At 41.0% G+C, this 20,601-nt stretch overlaps 1 protein-coding gene across 3 annotated transcripts in view; it reads right to left on the reverse strand.

Moving 5' to 3' along the window:
- Positions 1–20,601, reverse strand: part of LOC126188158 (tetratricopeptide repeat protein 30A) — a 149,082-nt gene that overhangs the window by 94,613 nt on the left and 33,868 nt on the right. For all 3 annotated transcript variants that reach the window (XM_049929669.1, XM_049929668.1, XM_049929670.1), the window contains 2 exons: positions 17,200–17,325; positions 16,941–17,076 (listed from right to left, as the gene is read on the reverse strand). In XM_049929669.1, coding sequence (XP_049785626.1) covers positions 16,941–17,076; positions 17,200–17,325 — 262 coding nt within the window. The remainder of the gene's footprint in view (positions 1–16,940; positions 17,077–17,199; positions 17,326–20,601) is intronic.

A 20,601-nucleotide genomic window follows, 5' to 3' on the forward strand; every position in this document is an offset into this window, starting at 1 on the left:
AAATTATTTGCTTAATATCTTCCATTTATTGGGAGAATTTGCAAATAACACCAATAATAATAATAATAATAATAATAATAATAATATTGTGTGGTCCAGTGGCTCAGAGGGTAAATATCAGAATATGAATCCCAAGGTCTGGGGGTTAAATCCTGGTTTTTTACTGTCACTCATTGTTTCTTTCAACACTGCGAATGATATGTTCATGTCAAAAATTCCAAGTTGCAGCATGGTTTAAAGTCCACATTAAACTATAAGGCCCCAAACAACTGATTGGTAAGTTGAGTCAAAGTTCAGAGGATGGCAAGAGCATACCACCTCCAATAGGGCAAAGCCTTAAAAGGTAATACACTGTTCAAAATAACCTTTGGGTTGATGGCAACTGTACTTTATACGCAGTATATTCAGGAGGAAGCTGTCAAATGGAAACTTCACTTGTAACAGTTATGAGTATAATAGAAAAAGAAGAGTCACATGCTTCTATTGACATTACTTGAAAATGCATTACAGAAAAAGATGATGAGAGTATGCATGAAGACAGAGATTTTCATTGATTTGACATGAAATTGTGAGTCATTGCAAGACAATGGAATTAGGTAGAAACTAACAAAGGACTTCCTCTTTCTTCCCTTTCTCTGTGTGAAGGAACGCTTGATAATGAAAACTTGAAATTATTCTGTCTTTGTGATTGTTGCTGTCATTCTAACCTCACTTTTCAAACTGAAATTATGATATGATGTGGAAATAACTATGAGGAAGCTGGGCAATGTGACGGCAACTACAAACATACGATACAGGGGATACAATGTATTTCTAAAAACTATATGACATTAGGTGGCAGTAGAAACAAGAATGATATTATTTGGTTTATGGCATCAATAGGTCATATCGACATAGACAACATTAATCTTTGTGACTCAGGAAGTTCATCCGAGCCGCCATGTTAATTCAGTCTGTTCTTATACTTTGTACTGTGTGCACATGTTTGATAATTGTCAAAATATATGTATGTGCAGATATTAGTGGGGACAGTTTATTCCATATACCGCTATTTGTATCCTGTTCCCATACTGGTGACCCTGAAGTTTCCACATCTTCCGCAACTTCCACGCCAGATGTTGTAAATCAACAGGTTATGCGTACGCCGCCATGGTCACCTCACCCAGCGCTTTGTTCGAAGATTTTGAAGCCCAACTACGACAGCTGGGCCCCTTCAATCCTTCGCCAATGGCCAGCTCTACAGTACTCCATAGCAATTCACGATCTCCAACCACGTTAACCACAAACTTTGTTGTTCTACAATGGTCGAGTGCTACACCATTAACTCAAACAATGGACTCGGTTTTCTTGTCACCGCACTGTGTTCACCAACATGTGAAGTGGATAATATTCAGAACTGTGTACCTACCGATCAATCGTATAATGTTCAAAGCGATCTACATTCGCACACTTACTTTGACTCTCAATAGGCCACAACAACACTTACTGTCGTGTCATGAGCGACGCCACTATTTGTGCAAAATGCATCTGGCCACTATCAATCGTGACCTGTTCCAATTTTGCCTCATTTGCAGACTAATGATGGACATTTTTGTGCACAAAATTTTCCTTGCTCACCCCCAGACCTGTTACTCAACTTTTTGACCACGTGAGTTCGAGTACATCTTTCGGCGTTTCGCCTTCCAGGGGTGTCTTACCATATCGCAGTGATCTTCTGCAAGTTCCACCAGTAATTTATAGTCCGACCCCACAGGGCGTGTTTTCAACATGTGCGGAGAACTCACACTTTGTCACATGAGTTACCAACATCCCCCCTCCCCCCTTCCACCCCCCCCCCCTCCCCCACACTCGCTCACCTCTCCCACAGCTCCGCCTGTGTCTGCCGCGCCGATCTTCTGCCTTATTTCCGAGGTGGGCAAATTCAAATCAGTATCTGTAACCTACGATCCAGTATACGGGACCCCTACACGTTACGCGCAACTGCTCGTTCCCACGGTACCAATCGTGCCAGCCGCGTCGTATTTTCGTGACACGTCAAAGACAATGCAACCGGCCGTTGCTATGGAAATTCTTGCCAGTAACACACCCACGCCTACTGTGCCGGCCTGCTGTACGGCCTCTCCTGCCATGAACCAGCCGGTTTTCCAAGGGAAACCGAAGCCGCCTTCGTCCCCTCCCCCAGGTCGTCTGCCAAAGCTGCCAAGTTTATGTGAAGACAACCCTGTATCAAGGTTTGCACTTGTCGAGCATCTTTTCGAGTTGCATCACGTGTCCGATGACAACTATAAATTCCTGTGTCTCGTCATGCACCTCCATGATCATTCGGACTTAATTTGTGATCTATTCCTCTCTCCATCGCCTCCACCGAAGTACGAGTTCGCGATGAAAACACTCATTGAACGACTCACCTGTTCACCACAAGGATTAATCATCAAGATATTGTACGAGGATCACCTGGGGGACCGAACTCCGTCACAACTCTGGAGCTGCCTTCGGTTACTTGTGAGTGGTCTGCCAAATTGCCTACTGACTTACTGATCCATCTGCTACCGCACTCCTTCGAGTCAATTGGCTCTCATCTCAGCATCGCAGACTAACTGCATTAATTGCTATGACAATACCAACCAGCTCACAACTCACCACTAGTTGGCATAACTGCTCCCGCTTACCGGCTGTCTGCTGGCAGAGGCAGGGCTTGCTCCACCTCCACACTTTCTACAGCACCTGGCAGTATCCGCTCGTTCTCTCCACCGTCTGAGCACTCCAGGATCGCCCACATACCATACATGCCGGTATACATGCTGGAACAAATCAATGAGGACAAGCCTCCTCTGCTGCACTCACCACCACCACTGCATCCGGCTCATCCGTACTGATGGTACCAGAAGATTTTCAGCAATAATGCCAAGAAGTGCCGATTAACTTGCCAGCATCCAAACGCCGACTGCGGGACGTAAAAGACGCCGAGTCCTGCGGGGAAACTCACAGGTGTCCTCATACACTGCACTCCGTCCACTCATCCGCCCGGCCGAGTAGTAGTTTGTACATGACTGACATTTCATCACGGCTCGTTTTCCTAGTCAACACTGGTGCTGATGTGTCTATCATACCTACATCGATGGCTCCCCCCATCTTTTCACTGACGAAGTCACTTTTACGAGCTGTCAGCGCATCAACATTACAAATCTCAGGCTCTGTCAAAGTTACGGTGCACCTATCTCCTTCTCTGTGTTTCTGTGGACTTTCTACATTGCGACATTGATGAACCAATTTTTGGTACGGATTTTTTGTCCCATTACAAACTCTCTTCGAACGTAGTTCAGGGCTCAGTGCTACACCATCCCACTAACACTCAGATACTGTGCTCCTGCACTTATGTTCCATGTTCTGTTTCTCTCGTGATGTGTGAGTTGGTACACGAGTGCTTCACCCTCGCAGGTGACATTGTGACCTGCATCAGTAACCTACTGTCAGAATATGACCCAGCAGCACAACTCCGCCGAGAAAATGATGAGCTGAAGCAACAAATATCACACACTTACAACAAGCTTGTCGCGGCTTGTACCTCGCTGCTGAAACTGCAGTCCACAGCCCCGCCACCTACTCGTGTTTCTCCAGCAGATACCAGCTCGGACACTCATCTGATTAGTCCAAAAACATTAACTGCGTATCACGATTCGCATCCGGTAGACTCCGCATCCCCGATGCACTCACCAAGTTCACTGCCATATGTGTCAGACAGTGCTTCTAATAACAGTCACGCGTGCGATATGACCATGGCCACCAAGTGGGCAGCCATCCCACATGTTGATAAACATTCCCCCTCTCTCGCACGCCAGCCCTCTGACTCAGCAGCCATCACTGTTCCACACGTGACGCCAACGCCACTCTCGCCCACGCCAGGTACCATGTGCAAGGTTGACAGCAGACAGTCGCCACGCATTCTGACCCGCTCCGCGCTGCACGCATAACCACCCTCTCCAAACAAGCACAAGCCGTGCTCATGTACTAGACATGTGACTTTGGTGCTGCCTTTTGCCACTCGCACTAACGGCTATGCCTCGTCATGCCCTACCCATCCAAAAACTTCGTGTCAGGACATTGATCAGTCTCGTACGCAGTTCTCAGTTTTTTCCGTCATTGACGGAATGAAACACAAGATAGTTACCACTGCTACACCTCCTATTAGGCACAAGTTTAGACGCCTCCACCCTATTAAGTTGCACGCAGCCCAGCAGCAAATTAACAAACTTTTGGAGGCAGGTATCCTGCAACCGTCAGACAGCAACTGGTCTTCACCGATCCACCTCGTCCTCAAACATGACAGTTCTTTCCGAATGTGCGGTGATTACAGATGTTTAAACACTCGTACTGTCATGGAAAATTACCCCATGCCTAACATAAATGATTTTACTCATATGTTATCAGATGCTACAATCTTCAGAGTTACTGACTGTAAACGTGCCTACCACCAGATTCCTGTAGCGCTGGATGACATCCTTAAAACAGCTAATATCACACCGCATGGTTTGTTCCAATACAACTTCATGCCATTTGGCCTAAAAAATGCGGCGCAAATGTGGCAGTGTTTCATTGACTCCATCTTACGACAGTTTGAGTTTTGCTTCGCATATCTGGACAACATACTCATTTTCAGCACGTCAGCTGAGGAACATGAAAATCATTTATCCATGGTCCTCCAGACCTTGAACCCCAACGGCATTGAAGTCAACAAAGAAAAATTCCAGTTGCATCAGCCTTCCATCACTTTCTTGGGTTACACCATCTCCACTGACAGAATACAGCTTCCCAAATCTCGCATGCAGACCATCACTTCGCTGCCGCCTCTGGCTACTTACAAAGAGCTCCAACGTTTCCTGGGCACAATAAATAACTACCGTCATCACCTGCCTTATGCTGACACCATGCAGGCCCTGCTGACAGACTCATTGTCGGGTAAACAGACTTCAGGACTCAAACCCGTTTGCTGGACTGCACCTATGCTGGAGGCTTTCAATGCATTAAAGACTTCTTTAGCTCTCGCCATGACACTCGCCCACCCCGACCCCTAGGCCGAATTGTTCATCACTACAGAAGCCAGTGACATCACAGTGGGAGTGGTACTACAGCAACGCAAGGCATACACGGTTTCCCCTCTTCATTTCTTCTCTAAAAAAACTATGAACAGGTCATAAGAAATACTCCACTTTCAATAGAGAACTCCAGAAGGCCGTCAAACATTTCCACGCCGATGTGGAGGGTCGCTTCTTCTTCATCCTCATAGATCACAAACCCCTTGCAGACGCTTTCTGCAACCACCCCGAGGACCCACCCCCTTGGCGTTTCTGTCACTTTGATCTAGTCTCCCAATTCACAACCGACGTTCACTACATCAAAGGCACAAACAACATCGCTGCAGATCTTTTTTCGCGGATCAATACTATTTCATGCATCATTGACTTATCCAACATGGCTGCCCTACAAGTCTCCAATGAGGAATCTCAAGCTCCCCTCATGGACCGTCAAACATCCCTTGTGTTTACTGAAGCTTAATTCCCCAGCGTTGTGGATGAGATGTGGTGCGACTCTTCTACTGGTACCTTAAGCACGTTAAATATTATGTTATGGTACAGTATCATGGATTGCAACAATGTAGGCCAAAGTTATTGTGATGTAGAAGGCTTCATAAAATCAAGAGTGTCGTCTGATGGTCAATTTTTTTTTTCTTCTTCTTATGCAAAATTTCCTTGTAGCACACTAACAGTTTTTTATTGCCCATTTTGTATCAGAAGTGCACAATTCTTAGGAGCATATTTTTTTCAAAAAATTGTAACCCTTTTTCAACTGAACTGAGGCCTTTTGTCAAGTCTGCAACCATCATTTGATCTTCTGATTGAAATGTGTCTAATGAATCTCGTTGTTAAGTGTCTTGCTCTTCATTAAGCATTTCTCTAAGCTCATCAACTGACAGTTCCTGATTGTGCAAATTCAGCAGTTCTTGAATGTTATCACCACCCACCTCTAAGTTTGTCACTTCAGTCACATTATCAATTGATAAGGATCTGGTGCTGATTTACCCTAGGAAAAAAATGGACATGGTTTTTTCCAGACATGATTTACAGTTTTTTGTGAAAGATTTTCCAGAACTTCACATGGCATCTAAAACATCGAATTGCTTCTAAAAGCCTTTAACAGAGAACTTGTTCCCAAAATGAATTTTCACTCTGCACTGGAGCGTATGCTGATATGAAACTTCCTGGTAGCTTAAAACTGTGTGTCACACTGAGGCTTGAACTTTCACGGGCAACTGCCCAACCACTGGAGCTACCCAAGCATGACTCACGACCTGTTCTCACAGCTTTACTTCCATGACTTTGTCACTTCCTACCTTCTGAACTTCACAGTTCTTGTATGAAACTTGCAGGACTAGTATTCCTTCAAGAAAGGATACTATCGAGACATGGCTTAGCCACAAACTGTTGGCTGTTTCCAGAATCAGAATATGAAACTTCCTGGCAGATCAAAACTGTGTGCCAGACCAAGACCTCAAACTCAGGACCTTTGCCTTACACAGGCAAGTGCTCTACCAACTAAGCTACCCAAGCATGACTCACATCCCACCCTCACACCTTTACTTTGCCAGTTTCTCGTCTCCTACCTTCCAAACTTTGCAGAAATTTTCCTGCGAAACTTGTGGGACTAGCACTTCTGAAAGAAAGGCAAAGGTCCTGAGTTTGAGTCTCAGTCCAACATACTGTTTGTCTCAGTCCAGCATATAGTTTTAATCAGAGAGCTCATTGTTTTGTTTCGTAGCTTCCTGTAGATGTGCAAACTATCATATTGTGTAGTAAGCTTAAATGTCTTAATGACTCCTTGGTTGATCAGTTGAAGCAAGCTGGTTGTATTTGGTATCAAAAATACAACTTTTACATGTCGATCAAAATTAATTAGAGCAACTGGAGGATGATCTGGTGCATCGTCGATTAACAGAATCACTTTAAATGGGATTTGTTTTAATTACCAATAAAGTTCAACTTCACTTGTGAAGTTATAACCAAACTAATCCTCAAAAAGAGAAACTGTCACCCAAGCTTTAGCATTTGACTTACAAATCACATGCAACCCAGATTTAAATGTACTTTTTAAAGCTCTTGGATTTTCTGAAAGATAAACGAAGTGAGATTTTAATTTACAAGCACTAGCTCACTAGTTGCATTCATTGTCAATCAGTCATTGGTGGTTTCAGAATCTGTAAAAGGTTTTATCTTCACCCTCGATAGAAGATATTTTAGGCATAATCTTCCAGAACACAGCAGTTTCATCTATGCTGAATACGGTTTGGCTGGTATAGCCACCTCCTTCTATCATTGCTTTGAGTTTCGCTGGTTAGAGTGACACAGTCTCTTTATCAGCACTTGCCACCTCTCCACTTTCTGCAATGCTGTACCAATTACAGTGACTTTTGAATCAGATAAATGAACCCTTACTAGCTTTCAACATTTCATCTTGGGCCACCTCTCCAGCTTCTTCATTCAGTTTCTCAAACATCAGCTTAGCTTGAGAGCACATTGTGTTCTGATCAACGGGACAATTTTCACTCTTACTTGATTATCAAACCATAATTCTAACATATACTCCGATTAAAATTACTTGCTGGTTGGCATCTCTCACTTGCCACTACAGTGTTGCCACATCTGATGCCAGCTACCGCTTGGTTATAGGCGACACACAAACACAGCAAGTCACTTCACAAATGCTGTTGTTAAAGAGGAACATAGATCAATGTTGGAAGCAGCTACCACAAGGTATGACAGAAATTGGTGACGCTCTGTTGCCAGCTGATTTTAAGTGAGCAATGACTGAACTGCAGCAGATGATGGCTTTTGTAGCCCTGAAATTAAACTCTGGTCCTAACCTAACCATACCCTTATGATGTGCAGTGTATCCAAGAAAATGGTGATCAACAATCTGCGGCAGAACTAAACTCATTATCACTTTGTTCATGGTGTTTACAGCTAATCTCTACGAGCAAACTCAAGACAAAAATATTTCTTAATATGTTTGTTTGCAGAGCCATCTTCCACAATAAAAGTTCAGTTTTAGTGGTGAAACCGAACTCTAATTTCTCGCTGTCATTGGTTACCTGAAACTATCATCAGGGGATGCCACGTTACCAACCGATGAGAAGTCCTGGTTGGCACTTAGTTGACAAAAGCAGATTCCAAATGGAAAATGAATGATAATGCTATTTTGTCTAAAACTGACATGGTGAGACCGTGGCTGTGTACAGTTAATGTAGATTGATTCTTACAAAGAAGAAGAAGAAGCAACCAACCACTAATAAATAGCAGTACTAATGGTGGCTGGTTGCTGTCTTCTTCTTTGTAAGAATCAATCAAGATTAAAAGAATGATAGGAAGAAAAATAGGAGCAAATAAAAAAGTCAATTCAATGATGAAAATGGCATGGCAAAGTATCATAAAAAATACATTTAAATCAATCAATTGGACAAAAATGGTAATCAAAAGTGTCTTGATTAGATTTATAAAAATAAAAAATTTTGCTGTATTTAATGAGATTCAACGTTTACCTTCTACACATCAGGTTTATATGCTGAATACTACATTATGCCAATACACTGCAAAAAGCTGTTCTTTTTATGACCCAGGCATCACAGCGGCAATGATTAATCGACAGTCTTCAAAAATTCTGTTTCATGCAATCTTGTGCAGAGCTTATCTAATGCAAGCTGATCTCTGTGATTATAATAACTGTATAAATGATGGTGAATTGTGTCTTGTGCAGAAGGATCCAGTACTGTTTGGTTAGTGCTGTGTAGAAATGTGTATTTTCATTAGCATCATTGTGCGTGCTTGTGTGTTGTTTTTAGTGTGATTATTGCGTATGATGAAAAATGTAATAAAAGGGCCAGACCCAGGATTTGAGATCCAAACACATCAAGAATTTGATGTGATTTGATTTGATTTAAAGAAAGTCAGATAAGTAATTGTAAGTGAACTAACTGCTGTGACAGTTTGTCAATGGCAAACAGTTTGTGCATGACATTGAGCACTCCCATTGGAAGAAACCAGCTAAATGTTTGAAATGTCAACTATGAAGTAATTTTAATCACACTACTGTTTCCATGTGAGTGGTAATACCATGACGTTTATGAATGATACTTGAATTTAAAAGTCGAGCATTTTTCTCAACTTCAAGAATGTTTTTTCTTCACCTTTTTTAATTATTCTGGCTGCTGATTCTGGTAGATCAAACTTCTTTGCCAATTAACAAATATTAATTTTTGCATTGAAGTCTTCGAAAATGTTCAGTTTACATTCCAAAGATAATGATTTTTTCCCTTGTTTGACGCAAATCACTCAGTTCTTCTTTGTTTGGATGACACAGAATCCATCAATCAAGCCAGCTCTGTGAATAATGTCAAATCCTGTCTTAAGACAAACACTGTGTGGGTGGAGTGGGGGAATAGAGCTGTACAGCGCTAAACCAGATGCACTGTGTTCACAGGCGCTGAGTTCTTGGGGCCTGAGGGGGCCTGAGCCATCTCAAAAATTCGTTAGTGGGGGCAGAGGCCCGCGCCCCCAATAATTTAAGAAAATTATTAGTTGTATTATGCTTTCTAAAATCACAAAATTATGTTGGAATTTTTTATTTTCCTTGTTTAACAATAGTTACCTTTTAAAATACATCCAGTAATGAGTTAAAACAAGTAATTATTATTATGGTAGTAAGCAAGCTTACTGAAAACGAATGGTGTGAATCATGATAGTGTTATGGTGCTGCGGGCACACTTAGAATTTATCCCGGGGCGCGAACCTTCGGGTAAAGTCTAGTGCTGGTGGAACAGCACTGTGGCTACAGTGACATCAAAAAGACTGGAGCAGAAGCGTCTGGAACCCTCCGCCTCATGTCACCTTTGTGCTCCGAGACATTACTACGCCGCAGCTATATAAAGTCCACCCTGCTGTCGCAGTCATTCAGTGTGGACAGTTTTGTTCAGTGCATGATCCTGATGTGTTTAGTGTTCTGACTTTAGTGTATAGTGGACTATTTTATATGACGATATTTTATTCATTTACTTTAGTCTCTTAGTGTACTGTGAATTAAGTTTGCAATGGATAAATTTGTTACCAAAAAGCCACGCTTGGAAGTTGACGATACTGCAAGTCAACCTCCAACGATTATTGTGTCATCAGTTGCTTCATTGTCTTCAGGTGAGAACCATTCACACCCAAAACCTGGACAATCTGGTAAGGCAAAATCATTGCAGAAGTCTTGGTTGATCAAATATACATGGCTAGAATATGAAGCATCTACTGATAAAAGTTTTTTGCAAAACCTGCAAAGAGGCAGATGCTAAAAAATCTATTACAACTGTCTTCAAAAAAAGAAGATGCATTCACTTCCATAGGGTTTTCTAACTGGAAAAAGGCTTTGGAAAAATTCCTTCTTCATGAAAATGCGTTTATGCATAAACAAGGTGTTCTGGAACTAAATTCTATCACTAACCGAAGTGTGGCCTCCCAATTGAATAAACAGTTAGACAGTGGTATGAAGAAAGGACTTCTGTGCAATTTCCATGCCAACAAGGACTAGCAATTAGAGGGCACAAAGATGTAAACTCAATTTTTTTCAATTGTTGGAACTCTGAAAGAATGACATACCAGAGTTTAAAGATTGGTTAGGGCATTAGGGGTATAAGTGGATGTCCCACGATATTCAGAATGAGATCATTGATCTAATAGGAAAGGCTGTGTTGATAAAGGTATTGGCTTCAATCAAAAAGACTGAACATTTTTCTATTATGGTTGATGAAACAAGTGATTCTTCGATTCACGAACAAGTGTCAGCGCACACTCCGCTGCAGAGTGAAAATTTCATTCTGGAAGTGTCATTTTGTATTCATACGTCGATGAGTCCTTAATCACCAATGAAGACTTTATTGGCTTATACAAGACCCCCAACACTGAATCACAAGCTCTGTTTAGTTGTTGTAACATTAAATTTTCAGTTTCAAAATATTAGTACTAGTTTAGTACTGTATTACTTTATTACTATATTACTGTATTAGTTATTTTCAAATACTGAAATAATTTTAGGGTATAAGACCCAATTAAAACCTGCTATTTACATCCTTTTTGACTGAAAGTATTAGACATACCATATTAACTTTATTAACTGTGTTAAAGCATTAACTTTGAGACATTGTTTTTATTTAATGAACCCTGAGCCTTATTCAAAGTAAGCTTAAATTAGCCATTTCACTTATTAATCAAAGTGCTATTACTGTGTGACAGCAATATTTTATGTTTTATTTTTTAAATGATACTTTAGGATTTATTTAAATATAATTTCAGTCTTTTCAGAGCTATATAGTCACTGCTCTGTAATAGTCTATAAGCATGATTATTACCATAAATTAAATTAGCTTTTTACGAAAATACCATGCTTGTTTGCTTTGTTTCTTTCTTCAAAGCCAAAAAATGTGTCAGGCTTGTCGAGTTTCCCGGAGTGTCGAGTTATCAAGAGTCCAGTTTTCGTGATTCTAAAGTTGATCATATGACTCTAAAATGCTTTAAAAACTTTAAAACTCACTATTTTTCATCTAAAATTTAGAAAATTTCCCAGGGCAAGACCCCAGTATGGGCCCCACCAATATTTTTTATAAGTCGGTGCCCCTGATTGCATTACTCTGGAGTTGCGAAAAATTGGGCAGCATAAGTCAGGGTATTACTGTATATTAAATTCTGATAAATTACAGTGCATGCCCTCTTACACCAATATACAAAGTGTACTAAAAAAAAAAAAAATTCAAACCAACTGCCTGACTTCAAAAACTAAGAAAATACCATGAACAGACAACTCAGTTTTTTTGGATGCATGTATTTTTATCCACATTTGTCTTCATAGACACTTAAGTATAGCAACAGACTTCAACAAATAAAGCATGTTTCTTATCTTTAATTATATTCAGCTATAAATACACCACAGAACCAGATTATGAAAGCTCCATCTCTGAATAAATGCATATTTTGACTAATTCCAAGTCCTTAAAGAACTCTTTCATGAGAGTGTCTATAGGAAACAATACATAAATGAATGAACATGCCTGATATCAAGATATTCAGTACAATGATAATTGTGATGTGATGCTTCAAGTAGCAAGTGATGGTGCCACCTGACATCAGTCTGGCAACAGAGTACCTGGTGCACCGTCACTGACAAGTGCCTTGGCACCACTACCCAGGTGGGGCTTAATGCCAGAATGCACCCTCATAAGGCCACCCATACCTACCACAATCCTGTACATTAACCCAGCTCAAGGCCGGTCTGAGCCAGCTGTGATTCTACTGTAGTGCAGACGCAGTGGAAGTGCACGTCGGTTGGTCTATTAGTTTAGTTCTCACTATGGACTTCATTTGGGGGCATTTGCTCTTTGGACTCTTTTAGTAACTAGCTGGACTCTGACAGTGCTTGAACTGAATTTTGGTATGATTGCTTACTTATAGATAGCTTGCACTGCTGTGGGAAATGTTCTGTGGTAGCGTTCTGGGACGTATCTCAATTTTTCAAATAAACTGAAGTGTGTCTCAATCAGTTTTGATTGCAGATCACCTTTACAAAAGTGGTGATGAGTCAAGACTTATGATGACTGCAAATCAGACTTTGAACATTTATGTGAGAGTGTAGGTCTTCAATCATGGAGCAGTTACTAACAAAAACTATGCAGGGTTATCAAGAGCTAAGGGCAGCAACATTACAGGCAGTTTAAGCATTAGTGAGTGAGACAGATATGTTTTCAATGCCATCACCAGTGTTTATGGAACATACACATTTTAACTAGCAAAGTGAAGAGGGAGACCCTCACCACTAACAGCAGCAGTTACATTTCACAACTTGTCAAATTTTGTGACGTGGAAAGACAAAAAGCAATATTCTTGTCAGGAAACCCTGAACTGCATCAATTAGTACAGAAACTAGAGTAACTGATGAAACTGATGGAATCAGTTAGAATACTTTCCTTCCCACAAGAACACTTTTTGATGAAGAAATATGTTACTTCATCAATTTTAAAAATGTAGTGAAAAAAATACAGCCTCAATCAGTTTTGTGCATATTGGGCTGCCAAACTATGTGGATTAAGTAGAAATGGCAGTTTTTAATGTTTCTGTGGACACAACTACACTGGTTATCTAATCACAGATGTTATGGTGCATCTTGCCCTCAATTCAAAACTGTGGAAACACTTAGTGAGGAAATTAGATTTTTTCTGAGGAAAATAATGAGAATAGCTGAAGCCTATGGAATTACCTTTGCAGACCAAAGTTTGTTTATGAAAGAAGAAGACTTCACGGCACTCACCTCTAAATCTCACCTCTCTAGCACAGGTCATACAGGATATCACACCATCTCTGATGGGGCTCTCACCTGCTCCTTGGCCTCAATAACTGTGTCAACAACCACACCAGTGACAATGGGCCAAATCAGTGACAGCACCATTGTCCAGCTGTAACATTTCTTTCTTCACCACATATGCTGCATGTGCCCACACTGGCAAAAACGGACATATGCAAGAGGTATGTTATAGTAGCTCTACCACAAATGTGCCCCAACCTGTGGAAGTAACCCAGTGAGTGACAAAGTCTATGGAGGTGCAAAACTTTCCATTTTACTCACTTTCTCACAATAAAGTCACTCATCCAGTCAACTTTCTTATGTTTTCTGACCACAATGTTGACAATGATTTTGGGGTAGACTCTTTCTACAGTTTTGGGTTTATGGTTCTGAAGGATGTTGCACTGCATCACCATAAGGCTCTCTGTGATACATATGTTTAAATCTTCTCACCTAGGTTAAGGAAGATGACTGATTTCAAAGCTCACATTGTTCTTATGGTGGCGCAACTGATACTTTTCCAAAGCTTGCGTTGTGCCCCCAGCTATAAAGGATACACTCAAAGTAGAACTGAACAGACTCACTCATGAAGATGTGATAATGCTTATTCCTCATAGTCACTGGCCACATCACTGGTAACAGTATGCAAACCAAATGCTACTTTGAAACTTTGTGGTGATCTTAAAGTAAATATAAAAGTATAAGCTTAAGTGGAAACTTATCCCCTATTGACACCAGGTGAACCCTCAGCAAAATAAGGCCATGGCATCTCACTCTGTATAACTGACCTCACAGAGGCATAATTTCAAATTCCTTGAATGCAGCATCACAAACTTACTTAGAACTTGATATGCATATGACTCCTACCATTATAATCCATTGCCTTTCAGTATCTCTTGAGCCACTGCAATATGCCAGTGTTTTATGGGTCCACTATTAAAAGATATTCCAAACTGTGCCGCATACCCTAACAATATCTTAGTTACAGAAGCAACTCCAGAAGATCACATTCACAAGCTCTGGTTTCAGAGACGGGTATCACTGGGCCTTAAATGCAGCCTTTGCAACCATCGTTGATATATTTGAGGTTCAAACTCTTAGCCAATGGACTCAAATCAGTGGAAGATTATGTTACGATAATCAACAACATGCGACCACCCATTAATGTAAAAGATCCAGAAGTGTTTCTTGGTAAGACAACCTAGCTGAACTTTCTCACTGACTGAACCAACTACAATGCCAAGGTGGGTGTGTCAAATAGTCACCTCATTGTCAATAAGCTTTCCAGGCTTTGAAAGATTACAATTTACACATGTGGCCTGCTGCTGGTAGTAGAGACTGATGCATCAACCCATGATCCTGTCCCATAAATCCTCTGATGTTACAGACCATCCTATTGCATATGCTTCTAAGACCTTATCCAGGCCCCCAGAAACACTATCTTCAAATAGAATGGGAGGCTTCTGTGATCATCTATGCAGTCCAGAAATTTAAATTATACCTTTATGGGCAGAAATTTCATCTTGTTACCAATCACTGAATGTTGCTCACCATCTTCCACATTGCTTACTAAAACAGGCCACTGATTGTCTCCAGCACTGGGCACCGTATTTGCCTAATTTCCACTATTCTATCTATCACTGGACAGCAATATTACAAACTAATATGGATGTAGTGTCCCAACTTCCCATGGGGCATGACCCAGCTTTTGACCAACACAAATAGGTGTGTTTCTAGCTTGATTCAGATCTGGGTTCAGCCATTTCACATATTCCCTTAAGATCACACAATGTCATGGCTATCACTTGAAAGGGCCTGATATTATGTCACCTCACACACTTTATGCAATCTTATGGCCAGACACAACTCCTGACTGCAGTTTTCACACTTAATGGCCATGGTGAAATCAGCTGCAACTAAACAATGGGGTCCTGTTGAGAGTCTTGGATGAGGACCACTGCCAAGTCCTGATTTCATCTCTTCAAGCATGAGTGCTGCATTTCTTGAATGCTGCCCATTGGGTCATGTCCTGAATGAAAAGTGTGGCACAACAACTTATGTTCTGGCCTATTATTGACTACGAAATTGCAGACCTAGTCTGTCAATGCTATGTTCTCTCCCTGGCCAGATGCTGCAGAAGTGTGGAAGTCTAACCATCTAGATTTTGTTGGCCCATTTTTGGGCTCCTTATATGTTGTGTCATTCCTTTTCTCACTTCCCTTTTGTGTTCTACATGTCCCAGAGCACATCTGCCATTACGATCATGGCCTTGCAAATAATCTTTGCCCTTGAAGGCAGCCCACACACTTTGGCTTCAGATATCAGGATGGCATTCACCTCCCATGATTCTGAACAGTTTTGGGCCCATAAAGGGACTCAATACCTTCATACTGTACCCTTTCAACTGGTCTCTAACAGCCATGTGGAATGCTTTGTCCACACTTTTAAGACCCAGCTCCACAAGGAAATGATGTCCAACACTGCACCTAATGCCCCCTGTAGTTTTCTGGTAACTTACAGAGCCACTCCAACTGAAGGACTCTGCCAGGTGGGGTGGCTAAGTGGCCACCCTCACTGCAGCTTCACGGACAGCCGCACCTGCCACTGGTGCATGTCATCACCAAGGTCTCTCTCTTCCAGGTGGAGACCCCACTCTGGGGCTGTAAGTTTGGACACCATTCACTCTGGATGCATGGAATGATCTCTGCCTGCTACAGGCCTTTGACGTATATTGTGACCTCTGCAGTCCATCAAAATAAACTTCATCTTCATCATCCTGGCTATCAGCAATCTTCTTCTCTAGCTCCAGCAGACTATCTGGTCCTGCTGTGGCTCATGCAACTTCCATCGAGCCCTGTCCTGCCCTGGGCTTCCACAGTGATGCCCTTGGACACTGATCTCCTGGCCTTCCCTTAGTTGTGGCTCTGTCAGACCACACACCACCTACATCATCTCTCCTGGTGGTCGCTGCTGGGTGAAAGGGGGAGGGGGAGCTGTAGTGGCGGGAGCTGCAGTGGCGCCACCCAGTGTCATTACGGAAACAGAATAGCTGGTGTAACAATACTAGCAAGTGCTGTGGTGTCACTACCTGGATGATGCTTGCCACCAGGACTGCACTCTGATAAGACCAGTCCTATCAGAATCCTGCACGTAAGCTGGCCCAGGGTCATTTATAATTCTATTGCGGTGCTGATGCAGGGGAAATGTGTGTTGGACAATCTATCAGTTTGGTTATCATTACAGATTTGGTTCATGAGTGTTTACTCTTCTGTTAATAAATGACTGGACTCTGACACTGGGTGAACTGGACTTTGATTGGATTGTTTACTTAAAGATAGGTTGCAATGCTTTGGAGAACATTCTGCAACATATCTCAATTCTTCAAATCATCTGGTGAAAGTTTCCATCAGTTTCAAGTGTAGATTACTTTCACAAAATATATGAAAGTATGGCTCGTTGAATAAAGTACAATATATTGTAGAAAATCTAATAATTCCAAAGTACAGTAGAGTAGAAAATATTACAAATATGCTTTAAAGCTGGAGCATATTCTTTCAGCCTGTAATAGCAAAGAGCTATGTTGTATGAAAGGTGTGGATTATATCCCAAAATCTGTACTGCTGATGTGAATTTTTGCAAGGCATCTTCATATCTTCCTTCCTAAAAAAAAAGAAGATAAATTTAAGAGTGATATACAATACAGCACACAAGAAACCAATAAGCTAATCCACTACATGTCATGTGAAGTTACCCACAAATTTTATTAAAATCCATCCAGTTTACCTTATATAGCAGACATCCAAGGTTAATTTCCGTATCAGGGTCATCTGCTGGACCACTGTCCACGAGACCCTTTGCTCCAGCCAGATCTTCTTCTCCATATTTTATGGCAGCTTTTAATTTATTTACCTTAAAAACAAAAAACACAAAAATTACACTACAGAACTTGAACTAATGTTCTTTTTTTGCAGTGGGTACAAAATTCTGTTTACTCTACAGACAAAAATGAAAAGGAAAATCTAGCATCTAATTTAGTATTATGGATTTTCATGTTACAGAATAAGCTAGAAATAAATGAATGAACATACTATAAAACATAACTATATTATCACAATGAAATGATAACTGAGTGTAGAGATCCACCAATTTTTTCAAAGATAAAAAAAGCAATAAGCATACAACATAGAACTGTAATACCATCACTAAATTTTAGATATTACTGAATTAAAAACAGTTCCATTGCACTTGTGTGTGAGGTAAACCAGCAGGCACACATGCCAATATGTAATTTCACAAGGCAGTTGTGGTGACATTGTAGAAAAGCCTTTGCAACTACAAACTGGCCTATGGAGTATTTACACATTATAATGACAAAGGAGTGTTGATTTGAACATGCCTGGAAGCAGTGTAGTGGCACAACAAGAGTGCTATGAATCACTATAAGTACCCACTGATTTTAGCTCAGTTACGTGCAGTCTGACAGCACCCTCCGCACCACTGTGTCTATGCAAGTCTTCATCATTCTATGGGCCAGCCAGTACCTGACGCCGGTTTGGACAGTGAACTCCACCAGATCACTCACAGTTCTCGGAACATACACGTGGACTTAGAATTACAGAACAGATGAGCCTTCCCCCAGGCTCCACTGTAGCACCAAATTGCTGTCTTGGAGAGTAGTAGTTTGCAGCCATGGTAGTACTGGTACTTCCATATGAGCTAGCTTTTAATTGGGTAGCAATGGATGCCTATGAGAGTCCAGCAGAAGTATGTGTTGCTTGTATTGTTCACTCAGGGCCACATAGTGCTAATTCAGACACACGGTGCTGAGTGGAGCAAACAATGTCAGCAAAGCAGGACACACATGTCAAATGGTCATCCTGCTACATCATCAGCACAGCTGGTGGACTAGTGCCTAGAGAAGATGTATCCAGGGTGATGTAGCATGTTGTAACTCAAGACAAAATAAAAACGTTGTACCTTACAGTGGAGTTTTCCTAGTCACTCTCAGCCAGCACCACTGCCTTCACAACCTGCCACTTCGTGATCTCTACACCACAGCAGTCCTAGACATGTTATGTTGCTATAGAATAGCTGAACTACCCAATGATATGATAACTGAGTGTAAAGTTCTACCACATTTCCCAATGATAAAAAAAGCAAATTTATTCATGGAACATAGAATGACTGACTAAAAACAGAAAGTTATGTCAAATATGTCGAACTCATGAAAGAGCAATTGTAATTAAGACATTTACATGGGAGAAGCTTTAAAAATGTATGCATTCCAAAAAAAAAAGAATTGCTGAGCTGTAACTTGGAGCTCTACCAGATAAATGCCAATTGTAAAAGATTTAATTACTCAGTTACATTAACAGTTCATGGTCCAAAGTTTAAATGGAACACAGGGCTATTAAAAACCAAGAACACACAATGAAACATATAAACATATAGCCACATCATTCCACTACCATGAAACTTGGTGATTACGTTATTCCTTCCCTACAAATCTGAAATGGTGGCAATGCATGGAGCAGGGAACAGAAAGTGCTAGGCCACAAAATACAAAAATTCTTTCACAGATTTTATTTTGCTTCCCAGAGGCATAACCTTTAAACAAGTTAGTTAAATCAACAAATGAACTACAAACAATTCAGAATTAGTATTCGATATGGAGTTAAATAGCTGCAAAATCAGTATTTAACACTGAAAAATTTTCATGGTAGTAATTTCAAATCACTCTTTTATAATTTACAGTTACAAAAGTGGTCTCACTAGTGGCCCAAATTTCTACAACATATGAAAGCAGAGTTATAAACATGCAGTATAGATAGTTACACAAAAGGAAACACACAGATGATGCAAATGCTTATTAGCAATTGAAAATGAAATTTATGCCAAAAGAATTACAGTCTTCAAGTTGCACCCACTTTTAATATGCAAGCACAATGCACACTTACAGGAATAAGCACTATTTGGCACACAGCTGAATATGTAAACTACTCAGTATATTAGAAGTGACATATTAAAATGATTCACTTAATATAAAACTACGACTTACTTCAATTGTCAGTGACATACTTGGCCCACAAGCATTAAAAAAACTCATGAGCTTATAAGAAAGTACACCTTAAAACAGCATACATAAAATCATTATAGTGTGTGTGTGTGTGTGTGTGTGTGTGTGTGTGTGTGTGTGTGTGTCCAACATCTCCTTCTAAACCACCTAAACCATTGGACTGATTTCAACCAAACTTGGTACATGTACTGCTTGCTATATAAGAATCAGCCCTGTGGGTATTAGAAGCTCCTGGGCCCCATAGGAGCAGAGATATCAGAAAAAAAGGGACTTCCAACCCTGACATGTAGTCTGGCCCTTTCCAACATGCATATTGTGCAGGTAGTATCGTTCTCAGGGGTTACAAGTGCTGATGGGCACAGCTGAGTAGAGAGATGAACAGACAGATTTGGGAGTAGAAGATGGAAACAGAGAGAGAGAGAGAGAGAGAGAGAAAGAGAGAGTAGGAAGGAGAAGGACAGAGATAGGGGGAAGAGAAAATGAACTGAGAGGGGAAGGGTAGGATATGGACTGAGAGGAGAGGGGAGGAGATGGACAGCAGGAGAGTGGAAGACGAACTGGACATAGAGAGGGGAGAGGAAGAGAGGCCTTAGAGAGGGTAGAAGAAGAGGTGTGAAGAGAGAGGAGGCAGGAGGAGATGGGCAGAGAAAGGGGAGAAAGAGGAGATGGACAAAGAGGGGATGGAAAAGAAGATTGTGCAATATATGTGACGTACATGTATGCAAGCGAAGCCATGGGGAAAAGTTTAATAACACAATTGTTCTCAGGACATTAAATATCAATGTGAAAACATATTAATGACTTCTAGCACTGTCAATCCAAGAATTTAAATTTAACTGGCATGGTGTCACATGAGGTCAAGGGGCACACCTTTTCAACATAACAGTAACATTCGCTTAATTTTATTTTTTAACTCTCCTAAAGCCTGGTCAAGAGCAATACAAAGAAAATGGGCCTCTGACAAATCATTCACAACTAAAATACAGTTTCATAAAATTAAGGCTCACCAGATTCAATGGGATTCCAATGTGTTGGTGAAATTCATATAATACCTCTGGTGAAAATAAAAGCACTTCACTAATCGCCACATGGCATCCCAAACACCCACA

The sequence above is a fragment of the Schistocerca cancellata genome, chromosome 5 (genome assembly GCF_023864275.1).
Source record: "Schistocerca cancellata isolate TAMUIC-IGC-003103 chromosome 5, iqSchCanc2.1, whole genome shotgun sequence".
NCBI lineage: Eukaryota > Metazoa > Arthropoda > Insecta > Orthoptera > Acrididae > Schistocerca > Schistocerca cancellata.